The sequence below is a fragment of the Cervus canadensis genome, chromosome 4 (assembly GCF_019320065.1).
Source record: "Cervus canadensis isolate Bull #8, Minnesota chromosome 4, ASM1932006v1, whole genome shotgun sequence".
Classification (NCBI taxonomy): domain Eukaryota; kingdom Metazoa; phylum Chordata; class Mammalia; order Artiodactyla; family Cervidae; genus Cervus; species Cervus canadensis.
Window position 1 is genome coordinate 91774535 of NC_057389.1, and position 14278 is coordinate 91788812.

The 14278-nt window shown below is 53.4% G+C and overlaps 1 protein-coding gene across 13 annotated transcripts in view; it reads right to left on the reverse strand.

Moving 5' to 3' along the window:
* Positions 1 to 14278, reverse strand: part of DNM2 (dynamin 2) — an 86742-nt gene that overhangs the window by 39243 nt on the left and 33221 nt on the right. For all 13 annotated transcript variants that reach the window (XM_043466636.1, XM_043466630.1, XM_043466635.1 and 10 more), the window contains exons 3-5: positions 5064 to 5213; positions 3121 to 3324; positions 228 to 326 (exon numbers count right to left, since the gene is read on the reverse strand). In XM_043466636.1, coding sequence (XP_043322571.1) covers positions 228 to 326; positions 3121 to 3324; positions 5064 to 5213 — 453 coding nt within the window. The remainder of the gene's footprint in view (positions 1 to 227; positions 327 to 3120; positions 3325 to 5063; positions 5214 to 14278) is intronic.

The following is a 14278-nucleotide window of genomic DNA, read 5'->3' on the forward strand; positions in this document are numbered from 1 at the left end:
GAAAAAGAAGGGTCTACAATGGGATTGAGAAGCAGTTTCTTCTGGGCAGTGGGGAAGTGGGGTGGTAAATGAATTTGTGAGCATTTGCTGAGGCTTCAGGCAAAACAACAACCAAACAAGTCGTTTTCCAAAAGCAGAGGTGCCCCAGCTCTCCTGTGGCTCAAGTCCACCCATCTTGATCAGCCCCCTGCCCCCACCTCATGACCCCTAGACCCCCTGGGCCATACCTCTTCTCAAGGGGAGTAGCTTGTTCTCCAGGACGTCCCTGGCATCCGTGCCTTCATCCATCAGGTCGAGTTTGGTGATGACGCCGATGGTCCGCAGGCCTGAAAGAGCACAGAGGTCAGAGGGCACCATGAGGAAGGAGCTCATGGAAGCCTTGAGCTTGGCCATGGAACCCTAGGCCACCTAGAGTCCAGCTGGGTCCCCACTTCCAGATCATGTGACCTGAGAAGCCATGACGTCACCTGCTTAGCCACTAGTTTCCCTCTTGTCAAATGAAGGCAGTAGCACACCCATCTCAGGGGTATGTCCATGACAATAAACCTGGTACAGGGCGCATGTTCAATCACAATGCTGGCCATCGTCGGTCATGCGTACGACCAGTCCTGCTGCTGCAGAATCGGGGGGCAACCTTACCAAACATGAACCCAGGTCAGTATCTCCATGCTGTACTTTCTGAGTGGCACGCAGAGTTCCAACGTAACAAGCCAACCTGAGACAACTGTTTCCAGGGTTATCGCTCATATGAATGGCCAGAATGACACTGTGGACACCATCCTGTGGAATTCCTGCTCATCCCAAATTGTCCCAAACTGCCCTGAATCGAGGGAACCCTGCCAATCAACTGTCCCCCACTGGTGCCTGAGGGCCCCCTCTGTGTTAGCCGTGTGTGTGTGTGTGTGAGACGCATGCAGGGGACAGAGGGAAGCCCAGGGAGATCTTTGGGGGGGGTGGGGTGCTAAAGTGGGCATTAAGCAGGTGCCAATCGTGCCCTCCCCGGTGTGCCCACCTGCCCACATTCTGCTGTGAGATCATGAGCTGGCATCACTTTTTCGGAGGTCAAAGGAATCACCACTGCAAACACCCACAAAGCTTGTGCGGGGTGGGGAGGGGAGACGCAGCCCGAGGTGGAGGGATGTGATGTGATTGGGGGAGGGGAGGTCAAAGATCAGAAAGAACCCAAATGTTCAAGAACAAAAGAAAGGAAGCAGTAGGCTGTCCAATGGATGGCTACCGACCTATGTCCCCACAGGCAACAGGAAAACACACTCACACAACAGGAAAACAAAGGAAGGTCATCCCATTTTCTTTTCATCCCATTTTTTAACACGTGAGCTTATGGGGCTTCCCCAGTGACTCAGATGGTAAAGAATCCGCCTGCCATGCAGGAGACCCAGCTTCGATTCCTGGTTAGGGAAGACCCCCTAACCAGGAGAAGGGAATGGCAACCGAATCCAGTATTCTTGCCTGGAGAATCCCAAGGACAGAGGACCCTGGCGGGCTACAGTCCATGGGGTGGCCAAGAGTTGGACACGACTGAATGACTAACACTTTGACATGGAAGAACAAACTCTGAAAGAATGCTCGCCAAGTGGGGCCACCAGCCTCTGCAGGGGGAGAGGAGCTGTCAGTTTAGGGTCTGATGTGACAACGGTGACATTTAGGGGTAACCATCATGAATACTGTCAAAGTTAGACAGCTACTTTTTTTCAGGAAGAAGGTCAGCAACAAGTTCACCAACGATGCTTAACCATTTTCATCCCTACTTCCTCGCTGCCTGGTCAGCCTCTTCAGTCATAGTCACATCCATGTCCTGGTACTAGACATGGGGGACAAGGAGGGCGTGGGGGGCTATGGGCAGGGGGTGCCCTCCCAGGAAAGTGAACCTGGATGACCTTGGGGGTGGAGCTGGCAGAGCCCTGAGCTTCGAGAAGCTTGTGGTCCAAGGCAAGAAAGGAGCCACCTTCACTGACCGTCTCCCAGGCCTGTGAACTGGGCAGTGTGAGCCACAGAGCCTGTCTCCCTCAGCTCCTCACTGGTCCCTAACTGCTTCCAGAATGCTGTGGGATTCAAGCAGTCGGCAGACAATTCGGAAAATGTGTGTGTGTGTCAGACTCTGCTAACCCCCCACCACTGTCAAAATACACCCAACTCCCCACCGCAGCCCAAAGACCCAAGGCCCAAAGACTGGCCCAGCCGCTCCCAGCAGCCTCCCCATCTTGTCCTTTAGCTCACTCTGCTCCGGCCACACCAGCCTTCCCACTGTGTCCCGGGCACCCCAGCCTCTTCAGCATCCACTGTCTGTATTCCTGGACTTTGCCTCTTTTCATACTTCTGGTCCTGCCTAAAACCCCCATCTTCAGAGGCCTCAGGCCGCCCCCTTCCACCCCAGGCTCTCTCAATGGGCTCCATTTTCTCCTAGTGCTTACCACTACCTGAAGTTATCCCACGTGCATATTTCCTCGTTGGAGTCTGTTGCTCCCACTGGTGGCAGGGCTCCCTGTCAACTCTGTCCCCTGCAGGGTCCCCAAGGCCGTAACAGATCCCGGCACACAGCCAGGGCTTAATTGACATTTACTGAATGAATGCCCAGAGCCAGAGATGACCCAGAGATGCCCAAGTCTCCACCACTCCCTGCTGCCCCACTGGCCTCACTACCTCATCATCCTTTCACCTTTCCGCTGGCCCCTGAGCACTGATGCAGAGACCCTCGGTCCTCTTGGCAGCTCTCTAAATCAGGACTGCAGTTCTTATTTCAACAGGAGGGACAAAGCCTCAAGGGGGAAGAATAACTTCTCGAAGTGGGATCTGGACTCCCATCTGTGCCCAAAGAGGCCTGCATTCTTCCTACACCCAACTCCCCACACTAGCTCTCTGCGCAGGCAAAGCAGGGACCAGCTTGCCAAGGGGGAATGCCGCCCGCCACACACTGGCCTCCCAGTGGACACCCTCCTAGAACAGCTGGCCCTCATGGGAAATGCGGTGTCCCAGGCCTTTTCTAGGGGAAACTGTGAGTCAAAGAGATTGCCAGTAATGCAGAGTTGAGAATGTGGGGCAAGTCAAGATGCTAAGAAGTGTGAGGAAGAGGGAGCTGCTGCCATTGGGCTTGGCGGGTACCTTGAGGATCGACCTCCTTGGCCAGCTTGAGGGCGTCCGAGTTGGCCAGGTCCATGTTGGCGGGGGTGACGGCAAGAATGAGGCTGCTCTCCCGGCTGATGAACTGCAAGATCATGTCCTTGATCTGGTACTCGATATCCTGGGGCTGGTCCCCCACGGGCACCTTGGTGATGCCTGGGAGGTCAATGAGGGTCAGGTTCAACACTATGGGGGAAATCAGAGAGAGAGGCCGTCAAGAGCTGGGAGCAGGGGAGGCATGCACAGCCCTGAAGAGACCTGGCCTGCTTCCCCCAGTGCTGGGCATCAGGCCTCAGGATTATTCCTGTGTTTCAACTGGATCCCACCTCTTGACTCAATAACTCCCTCCTAGGGTCCCATCTTATGGACACTCTCTCTGTACTCTATTTCAGTGAGACAGTTTTGTTTTCTTTTTAAATGTTTATTTGAGTGCATTGGGTCTTAGTTGCAGCATGTGGGATCTAGTTCCCCGACCAGGGATTGAACCTGGAACCCCTGCACTGGGAGCTCGGAATCTTAGCCACTGGACCATCAGAGAAGTTCCAGTTTGTTTGTTTTTTAGTGAAGTCACTCTATTATTTTTTTCTTATTGAACTATTGCTAAAGTACAATACTGTATGAGTTTCAGGCATATAATACAGTGATTCACAATCTTTAAAGGTTATGTTCCATTTATAATTATTCTCAGTGATACCATTTTAAATCTGGATACTTGCATGTGTAGATTGGAACTGCTCTCAAAGGTTAAATAACTTTCAGCATGTTGATTCAGTCAATATCAATTAAAAGCAAAAAAGAAGATTCTCTGGTAAGAAACACACTCTGAGGGACTATCCTGGTGTCTCAGTGGTTAAGACTCTGTGCTCCCAATGAAGGGGGTATGGGTTCGATCCCTGGTAGGTGATTAAGATGCCATATGCCCACATAGTATGTGGTACGGCCAAAAAAATAAAAACCCATTCTGAGATGCACTCATACAAGAAAAGAGACATCAATGACTTTTCTATCAGGCTACGATTTGAGTAAAAGTAGCAAAACACACATATGTGATGTACACACATATTCATAACTGCCTACATATGCACTGTATATCATTTGAAGAACACGAACTATATCTGTAATTTTGAAAGTAAGGTAGATTTTTGCTGGATATACTTTTTTTATAACTTCTGAATATGCATCATGCACAGGAATCATTTATTTGAAAATAAATATATTAAAAAACTCATCACAGGGACTTCCCTGGGGATCCAGTGGTTAAGACTCCACCCCACCAATGCAGGGGGCACGGGTTCGATCCCTGGTTGGGAAACTAAGGTCCCACACACTGTGGGGTGTGGCCAAAAATTTTTAAATAAGATAAATAAAAGTTCATATACAAAAAAAAATAAATAAAAACCACAAAGAACCCATACTGAGGTGTTAGAAGTCGGCTAGAATATTCATCAAACGCCATTTAAGTCAGAAGTCCATGCTGCTGAGTCAGAGGCTGTGTCTGGCTACAGGCTGCCTATTCTGTTTACACGATGCAGTTTTAAAATCTGGACCTTATGCAGAAAAACCTGGCTTTCTGCCTCCTCTCGAGGAACCAGAAGACCTGGCTGCCTTGGGCTGGCTTCACTGGGTGGACTAGATTTACCGGGGAGCCAAGCTGTGGTTACTCCCTTAAAATGAATATACGTGCTCCAATTAATTCGCCCCACGCCCCACCACTCCCGACAGTCTCCCTGGCGTGCTGTTTTTATTGGAGCCGAGGTCGATTTCTCCGTACCACGTTCCTATCAGATGTGGATCAAGAGGGCTCTGTGTATGTGTGAGGAAAACCGGGAGGAGGCGTATTCTTCATGAGAGTGAGGCCGCCCCAACCCGTGACTGACCCACTGTCAGCTTTCCCCTGGCCCAAGTGAGGGGTCTTTGCTTCCTACCGTGTGGCGAGTAGACCCGCAGGTTAATGGGCACTGGGGAGATGCCTTTGTTGGTCCCCGTGACCCTGTCAGTCTCCGCTTCGATCTCCTGTCGGACTTCCTCAAAGTCTGTAAACTTTCTGGACTTGCAGTGCAAAAACTCGGCATATTCTGAAAAGGGAAGAAAGATGCTCCAAGTGAGAAAGAGAAGCAGTCTCGCTGTGGAGGGTGGGGGGGGACCAGATGGCCTCCTGGGAAAAGAGCTTTGTCAAGTAGAGAAAGTGAAGACTCAGTCACAGGCCGTCCAGGAAACTGGGTAGCAATGGATTCATTCTCTGACAGGTATTTGAGGGGGGCCTTCCCTACAGATCGCACTCCCTTCCAGACCTCGGCTACTCCACAAGGTGAAAAAGTGGCAAAAAAGCTGACTCTGTGGAATGCACATTCTCACGAAGCATTTTGCAGAACTACATAGTTTAAGTCATGACACATTACAAGCAAAACAAAAATAAAAAGCCCCACAAAAACCAGCATCCAACAGCTGGGTGTGACCAGCAATTACTCTTTTCTTTATCAACCTGCATCCCATGGAGCGCTGGGATGGATGGCTGATGAAGCTTTTGCTCTGGTGTTATACATGAGATAGTCCTGGATGGTGACACAGAACCTCCCTCGTGTGGGTCACAGTCTAAAGCTGCTGTCCTGGTGGGATGCTAAGCCGCCAGCGCCCTCCAGGGTAGCAAGATCCCCGGTGCATGTCCCTGGGACTCACCATTCTCCTTCCCCAAGGCACCCCCACCACGGCTGGCCTCACCAAAGCCCTTCTCGCTGTCCTTCCTTCCCTCCTGGCTGTTCATGGGGCCCTTAGACATGACCCCCTCAGAAGAAATGCTTTCTGGCCTCTTCAGGCCTTCTAAGCCTGAGGTGTCTGATAGCCATTACTGACACTGAGATGAAGGGAAATAAAGAAGTAACTAGACGAGTTTCTTTGGTGGTCCAGTGGTTAAGAACCCGCCTTCCAGTGCAGGGGACATGGGTACAATCCCTGGTTGGGGAACCAAGATCCCCACATGACTCGGGGCAACTGAGCCCACACGCCCCAAATGAAGATCCCACGTGCTGCAGCTAAGACCTGGTGCAGCCAAATAAATAAATAAAATCAATATATATTAAAAAAAACAAAAACAAAAACTGACTAATGATAGTGCTGGTCCTGTCATCAAGGTAGAGAAATCCAAAGCAGAGATGTGGGTAAAGGAGGAAGAAAAAAAAACTTTTACCGCAGGACACAGGTGCTGAGTTGACGGGTGTTCACTGTACAATTCCTGCCTTTTCCATGTATCTGAATTTCATAGTAAATGTTGGAGTGGGGGGAACTTTCTAGGCCCAGAGATCATGGCTCCTGCAAGTGATGCTACAAAGAGGGAAGTAAGTTTGGCTGGCAAACAGCCTAAAGAGCTAGTTCATGACAGAGATGTGAAGATGTGCACTGCTTCTCAGCATAAAAAACTGGAAACAGCCTTCATGTCCACCAGGAGGAGACCTGGCTACACAAATCTCAGCACAGACATAGCTACAGCTGCATCAGAACAAAGGATGGAGAAAGAGCCCTGCAACAGAGAAAGGCCAGGCAGGTTGAGAATCTCTGCCCAGAGGCATAACACAGCAGAAAGCCATGAGTGCAAGGAGGTCTGTCATTCCATTTGTCACCTAAAAATGCTTGCTTCCTCTGGCCAGGCCCTGTCTGTTGTCCCATTTGCTCTTCACAAATCAGCAGCATAGCAGGTAGGCATCTCCACAATGTCCATATCACAGATGGGAAAACTGAGGCCAGAGGGGGGTGAAGCAAGCTGGCTCAAGTTCACCAGTGGAGCTGGGATTTGGAGCTCGGATAATCTGTCTTCAGGTAGTGGCTCTCAAGTCACATGGGCTTCGTGAGGCCACAGGCAGACTCTGTCCCTCTCTAACCTCCGTTGCAGGCGTCGGGGGATTCTGTGGGCTCAGATCAATACAGACACTGGTCACCGTGAAGCAGGGCACTGAGGAGAGTGGTTGGAGGGTGCGGCATCAACCACCCCACCCCCATCAGCTGACCCAGTTCCCAAGGACGGTCAGGCTCCAGCCCTCCACGGGAACAGGAGGAAATCCTCCGCTACTCTCGGCTGCTCTTCCTGCAGCCACCTGCAAAAATGGAACAGTCCTCCAACCCCCACAGCAAACCTCAGTTCTCTTCCGGCTCAAGGCCAAGGGCTCAGCAATCGCAAGAGACCCCTCCCCCTTTCAGGAGTGCAGGGGGATGGAAGACGGGAACAGGGTTGGGGAACAGGACATGGGCGCTGTCCCTTGCAAAACCTCTGCCCTGCCAGGCCTGCTGCAGCTCACTTTCTCCTCCTCCAGGGTCTGCCTGCCTGCTGCCTCTTCCAGGGAGCCTTTCCAGACTCCACATCACCAGGCACGCCATCCTGCATTTTGGACCTCCTCTCCGGTCAAAGCCAGCTTCTGTTTAGGGGACCCAGCAGGTGCTGGCAGCCTCCCCTTCTGCCAGCCCCTTTGTGCGAGTCAAAGATGAGCAGGAGATGTACTGGAAAGCCATGACATCTTCCCCACAAGGTCAGTGGACAGCAGAAATCATACACTCTGTGCCCAAGCGGAAGGTCCAGGAGTCAGCCAGGCTCATCCCTCACTACCTGCCTTCTCTCCCCGGGTTCCTCATCACTTGAGGACCATGTGCCAGACTCCAGCATCAGACCAAGGTAAGAAAGCTCCTACAATCATGCTTTCCCACCACCCCCGAGCACTGACCCTCTTAAAGCCAGAGCCCGGCCACCTCTCTGTGAAATCTTCCAGAGCTCCCACCTCACCCCAATAAGACCTAGTCTTTACCAACACCACAGAGCCTTACTAAGCTTCCTCTCCCCACTTCTGATCTCAGCTCACGCCCCGCCAGCCACACGGGCTTATTTGGTTTCTCACTCCAAGCCCCTGAATTCCTGCTTCAGGGCCTTTGCACTGGCTCTTCTCTCTGCCTGCGGACACCCACATGGGTCCCTTCCTCTCCTCCTTCAGGTTTCTCTCCAGTGTTCATCTTCTCCAACTCCCAAGACAACAAACCTCCTCAGTTGCTTTCCCCTCTCCCTTCCTTAGGGTCCTCCAAGTACCCACCACCTTCTAATATGGTGGACCTTGTCAGCTTGTGTATTTCCTCTGATCCCCAGGAGAAGGTCAACCTACAGGGCAGGGATCTGAATCTGTACTGTTCTGTGTCCCGGGGCACAGGGCTCTGAGCACACAGTAGGCGCTCTGCAACCACATGCACAACCAAAATGCTGCTGGGAGTGTAACATGGCCCCTGCTTCAGCTTCTGGGAGGTGGCCCAGCACCCCCACGGTCACCAAGTGGGACACCCAGGAGGCTGGACAGGAACAGGGTCTGGTGGGGTCACCTGCCGTCTTCCCAATGCACTTCTTGTCAACACAGGCCCAACCCAGAGCCAGGAGCCTGGCCTGATGGGGGAGATAGGCTTGGCATGAGCAAGTCATAGCAGGTGCTTGGGGAGCTCAGCCAAGAGCCCCAACATACCAGGAACCAGGAGGGGCCTCCTAGAGGGGGTGGGCAGAGATGGTGTCCACCTCATCTCTCTGAAATGAAGACCTTCCCCCATGCCCTGAGGAGGCTCCGGACCCAGAGGGGTCTAAGGGAGATAAAGCACAGGGGTGTCCCCAGTGGCCAGGCTACCCCTCTGTGCCTCAGTTTCCCCATGAAGAAAGTTAAGATATGATGCAGGTAGGGATGTCCCTGGCAGCCCAGTAGTTAAGACGCCGCACTTCCAATGCAGGGGACACAGGTTCAATCCTTGTCCGGGGAACTGAGGTCCTACATGCAGAGTGGTGCGGCCAAACAATTTTTTAAAAAATGCCAACAAAATTTAAAAAAAAAAAAAAAAAAGACAAACAGGCAGAGCGCTCAGCCTGCAGCTCCACAGCTCTGTAAATGCTTGGATGCTGGAGAAAATTTTTGCCACCCTGGCCACCACCAGGGCTCCGCCTGCATTGATCCCCGGGCCTTCCCACAGAGGTGGTCTCTCCGTCCCCACAGCGGCTGCAGCCTTTTCAAACCTTCGCTTCCTCGTGCCCAGATGACACTGCCAGTCCCTTGGGTCCCTGGCCCTGCCCCAACGGCCACCCATCCACCGCAGCCCTGCAGCGCTTCCCTGGCAGGAGGGCCAGGCGTGTGGGATCCGGTCCCGGGCCTGGAATACAGCAGGAAGAGCCCTCATCCGGCCGTCGAGCTGCGAACTCCGAGGGGCCAGCTCCTGCGTCCTGTGGGGTCTGTGAATGCACTTGCAGTTCTTCTCCTAGGAGGAGGTCCAGCCCTCTGCCCAGGACTTGTTTGCTGTCTCCTTCAGGTCAAGCTGCTCGGGGAGGCCCACGTGGACCACCCAGCCCTTCAAGGTGCTCCTCATGTGGACAGAGCACTTGCTCTGCGTCCCCGCCTAAAGCCAGAGCTGCGGGAGGGGGCTGAGCTGCAAGGGGGACTGCGGGCCACTCGGTCCCGTCTCTGCTCTCCCTGGCACCCAGTGCATAGTAACGGCTTAAAACTTAATTACTGAGCGGCCTGCTGCAAAGCATTAGGTGCCAGAGCCTAAGAGAGCATTCCCTGCTCCGTGACTCCCACGTGGGTCCCCACTGGGTTCATCAGCCAATCTCCCGCCTCGGGCATCCCCCAGGCACACTCCTCAAGATGGGCCCTCGAGGGATTGGCATTGCTTAAGAATCATGAAGTAGGGGCTTCCCTGGTGGTCCAGCAGTTAAGACTCTGAGCTTCTATTGCAGGGGGCTTGGGTTTGATCCCTGGTCTGGGAACTAAGATCCCACAAGCCAGGTGGTATGGGAAGATCAAGGGTATAGAGAAGATGAAAAAGACAGGAGAGATGTGTGATAAAGAAAAAAGCATTTAGTGTATGTCTTTAAGACTATGGGATGCTAAAGTTTGATAAAATATTTCAAAAGTTAATTTAACACCACAATTTTCCCACAGTGAAACAGGACAGGGGCTTCCCTGGTGGTCCACTGGTTAAGACTCTGAGCTTCCCCTGCCGGGGACGTGGGTTTGATCCCTGGTCTGGGAACTAAGATCTCACAAGCCGAGTGGTGTAGCCGAAAAAAAAAAAATCAAGGGTATAGAAAGAAAACGAAAGGAGAAAAATTTAGGATGTATGATGTATGACAAGAAAAAAGAATTTACTGTATATCTTTAAGAATTTAGTATGCTAAAACTTCATAAAACATTCAAAAAACAAACAAAACAGCCACAGCCCCTCAGGCCTGGACAGGGCGAGTCAGGCATCATCACAAACTTGGGGAAGTGACAGGAAGACCAGAGCCAGGTGGAGAGCGTCTCACGGTCCCCACAGTGACACAAGGTGGGGGGTGGCCCAGGAGTTAGGAGTCCAAATTTCCAACGCAGGGGCAAGGGTTCGAGCTCTGGTCAGGGAACTAAGATCCTACGAGCCACGTGGGACAGTCAATAAATAAACAAAGAGTAAAAAAAAAACAAGGTTGGAATCTTTAGTCCCATCCTTTGACCTCTGGGAAGAAGATGGGGCCTGGAGGTTGAAGCACTAATGGGACTGATTTCATCAACCATTCTGATGTCTTCCATAAAACCCCAAAAGGATAGCATTCAGAGAGCTTCCAGGTTGGGGAGCAGGTGCAGGGGGAGAGTGTGTGAGCTCACACAGGGTGAGGAATCCCTGCCCCTTCCCCACACCTTGCCTCATGCAGCAGTTCCCTCTGTCCCTTCTGGGAGTGAAATGTTTTGAGTTCTGCAGGAAACTGATCAAACCCAAGGAGGGGCACGCTGGAACATCTGATCTATAGTCAGTGGGTCAGAAACACAGGTGACAGCCTGGACTTGGGGTTGGCATTAGAAGCGGGGATGAGGGGACAGTCTGGTGGGACTGAGCCCTTAACCTGTGGGATGTGATGCTACTTGCAGGGAGGGAGTGTCAGAACTGAGTTAAATTGCGGATTTCCCTGAAGGTCCAGTGGATAAGATTTCACCTTCCAATGCCGGGGGCAGGGGATGGGTTCAGGGAGCCAAGATCCTACATGCCTCCCATCAAAAAACACAAAACATAAAACAGAAGCAATGCTGTAACAAATTCAATACAGATTTAAAAAAGAAAAGAAAAAAAGAACTGAGTTAAACTGGAGGGCACCTGATAAGAGTCTACGAAGAACTGGAGAACTGCTTGTTGATGTGGGGAAAATAAACAAACACACCTGGAGAAGCCCTTGGAGCTTCCTGGGTGGACCTAGTGGGAAAGAACCCGCCTGCCAATGCAGGAGACATGGGAGACCTGAGTTCGGTCCCTCAGTCGGGAAGATCCTCTAGAGAAGGACAGGGCAACCCACTCCAGTATTTGTGCCTGGAGAATCCCATGGACAGAGGAGCCTGGCGGGCTCCCGTCCATGGGGTCACAAAGAGCTGGACACTGGAGCAGCTTAGCAGCAGCAGAAGGTGACAGCCCCAGGCTACCAACCTGACCCTCGTCAGCTCCCAGCTTGTTTTCCACGTGAAGACACAAGGTCATGCCCTGGCTGCTGCAGGGTCTACAGGCTTTACAGAGAGGGCCCTGCTGCGGCCAGGGCAGGTGGGGAAAGGTGCTGCACACACAGTTATGGCTGCGCTCCCACAGGGGAAAGGGCATGGCAGCGGCCCTTAGGGCATGGTGGGGCACCAGCCCCGGGCTGATGGAGCACCTCCCGGGTGCCAGAACCTATGCTGGGCGGGGAGAAGAGTGATGGATGCCCTGGCAGAACTGATGTTGCGGCGGAGAGACAGACCATCAACAAAATACGAGGACTTCCCTGGTGGTCTAGGGGTTAAGAATCTGCGTGTCAATGCAGGGAACACGGGTTCGATCCCTGGTCCGGGAAGATTTCACATACCACGGGACAAGTAAGCCTGGGTGCCGCAACTACTGAGCCTGCGCGCTCCAGAGCCCGTGCTCAGCAGCAAGAGAAAGCCCGCACACAGCACAGCCAAAAAATAACAAATAAAACAAATAAATAAACAAACCTTTTAAAACCACAACAAAAAAGAAACCAGGAGAACAGGATGCTGCCTGACAACATACGCTGCACAATAACCAAGGCAGCAGTGACTGGGGTGGGGCCTGGGGGTGAGGCTCACCCCGAGGAGGAGGGGGGAGGAGGCAGGGTGCTCCAGGCAGGGCTGGCAATGAGGGGGAAGGTCCAGAGGCGGAAACAATTGAGCTGGTCTAGGGGAAGAGGAGCAAGGCTGTGGCATCAGGAGGAAGTGAGGTTTCAGAGGCCAGCCTGGTCCCATGGGGGCCACGAAGCCTCAAGAAGGAGGCCAAGAGCCAAGCCCTGAGATCTCTCTGGCTCCAGTGAGCAGCGGCCAAGGTCAGAGCTGGGACGGAAGGTTCTGGAGGCCCTGATCGGGCACATTCCACACGAGAACAGTCCCCAGCACTCAGGGCTTACGAGGTCCAGGGGCGGTTCGCAAGGAGGAGCAGGGTTCACCTACGAGCCACTGAACTTCCTGGTGGCTGCGGTCTGAGGTAATTTTTAAACTAAGCCCATTAAAATAATGGCTCACTGAGACCGGTGTGGACCAGGAGAAGTAGGGCGCCTCTGTGTGCTCAAGAGTCAGAGAATTCGTTTTTCGTTTTATTTTTGGCCATGCTGCGTGGCATGTGGAACCTCAGTTTCCAGACTAGGGACCGAACCTGTGCCCCCTGCAGTGGAAGCAAGGAGTCTTCATCTGATCTTAGCCAAAAGGCCCGGAAACATGGGAGTCTTAACCACTGGATCACCAGGGGAGTCCCAGGAGTCAGAGGATTAGAACCTTATAGTACCAGGAACTTTAGACCCCGTAAGAGGCGATGGCCACACCAGTCTCATGGGGCGCCAGGGCCCCGAGGCAGTCACCACTATCACCCCCATTTTACCTTCTTACCTCAGGTAAGAAGACTGAGACACAGAGAGGGAAGCTGCTTGACTGAGGGCCCAGACAGCAAGGGGTGGCAGTCTGGCTCTGGAGTCCTGTCTCTGAGGGCCAGCTGAACAAAACTTTCATCTCGGGGAGCCATGCAGCCCTGTGTGGCCGCCAGGAATCTCTAAAAGCCCCAGCCACAACCACGTCCCACACTGCGCTCAGCCTGCTCCCTAGGGGTAAGGTGTCTCCCCAAGTCCAGGGACCTGGGCTCCCCACCTCGAGGTCACTCTAGACTCTGCCCTTGCCCACACAGCACCACCCTGGCCCGGGCCCCAACACCTCTCCCTTGGCACCTGGCTCACCGCCCCCCACCCCCAGGCTCTCCACCCGCCCTCCTGCCTCTGCTTGGCCCTCCTCCACAAGTCAGCCAGTGGGCTAAGCCAGTATCTCCACACCCGGAACACCACTCAGGTTCCCAGTGTCTGGGTCCCTCATCACACCTGCCTCCCGGCCCCTCCGCAGCCTCATCTCACAGCCTCACAGCACAGCTGCTGCCCCGGCTGCAAAGTTCTCCCCAAGCCCTGGCTCAAAGCAGACCCAGTGCCTGATACTGTGGTGGTTGTTTAGTCGCTCAGTCGTGTCCGACTCTTTGTGACCCCCCGGACTGTAGCCCACCAGGCTCCTGTCCACAGGATTTCTCAGGCAAGAATACTGGCGTGGGTTGCCATCTCCTTCTCCAGGGGATCTTCCCAACCCAGGGATGGAACTCGGGTCTCCTGCGTTGACAAATGGATTCTGAGCCACCAAGGAAGCCCAACGCCTGATATACCCTCCCACAATCCCCTGCGCTCTCCCCTCAGCCTGGCCACAGCAACACCATGTCTGTCGTACCCAACAGGCTGAGCCCAGGGTCGGCCGGGCCCCTCGGAGAGCTCACACTGCCTCCCTGGCATCCGGCCGAGGCCGAGCTCACATCTGCATTAAGGGACTTTGAATGCCACGGTCAGATGGGGGTGGCGGTGGAATATGCAAGCTGGGACCCAGAAAGGAGCATGTCCATGTGGGACACCCCGGACCTCTCTCCCCGAGTCCAACAGGATCCACCAGTGTCTTCATCGCCCTGGCTCCCACCCCATCCCTTCCTGGGACCCCTGCCCCAGAGCTGGTGGTCCCTGTGGCCTCTTCTCCACCTGTGGCCACAGGATCTGGTCAAACCACCCCTAAGAATGAGTTCACGACTGGGCTTTTAGGACGGCCTCCCTGCGTATCCT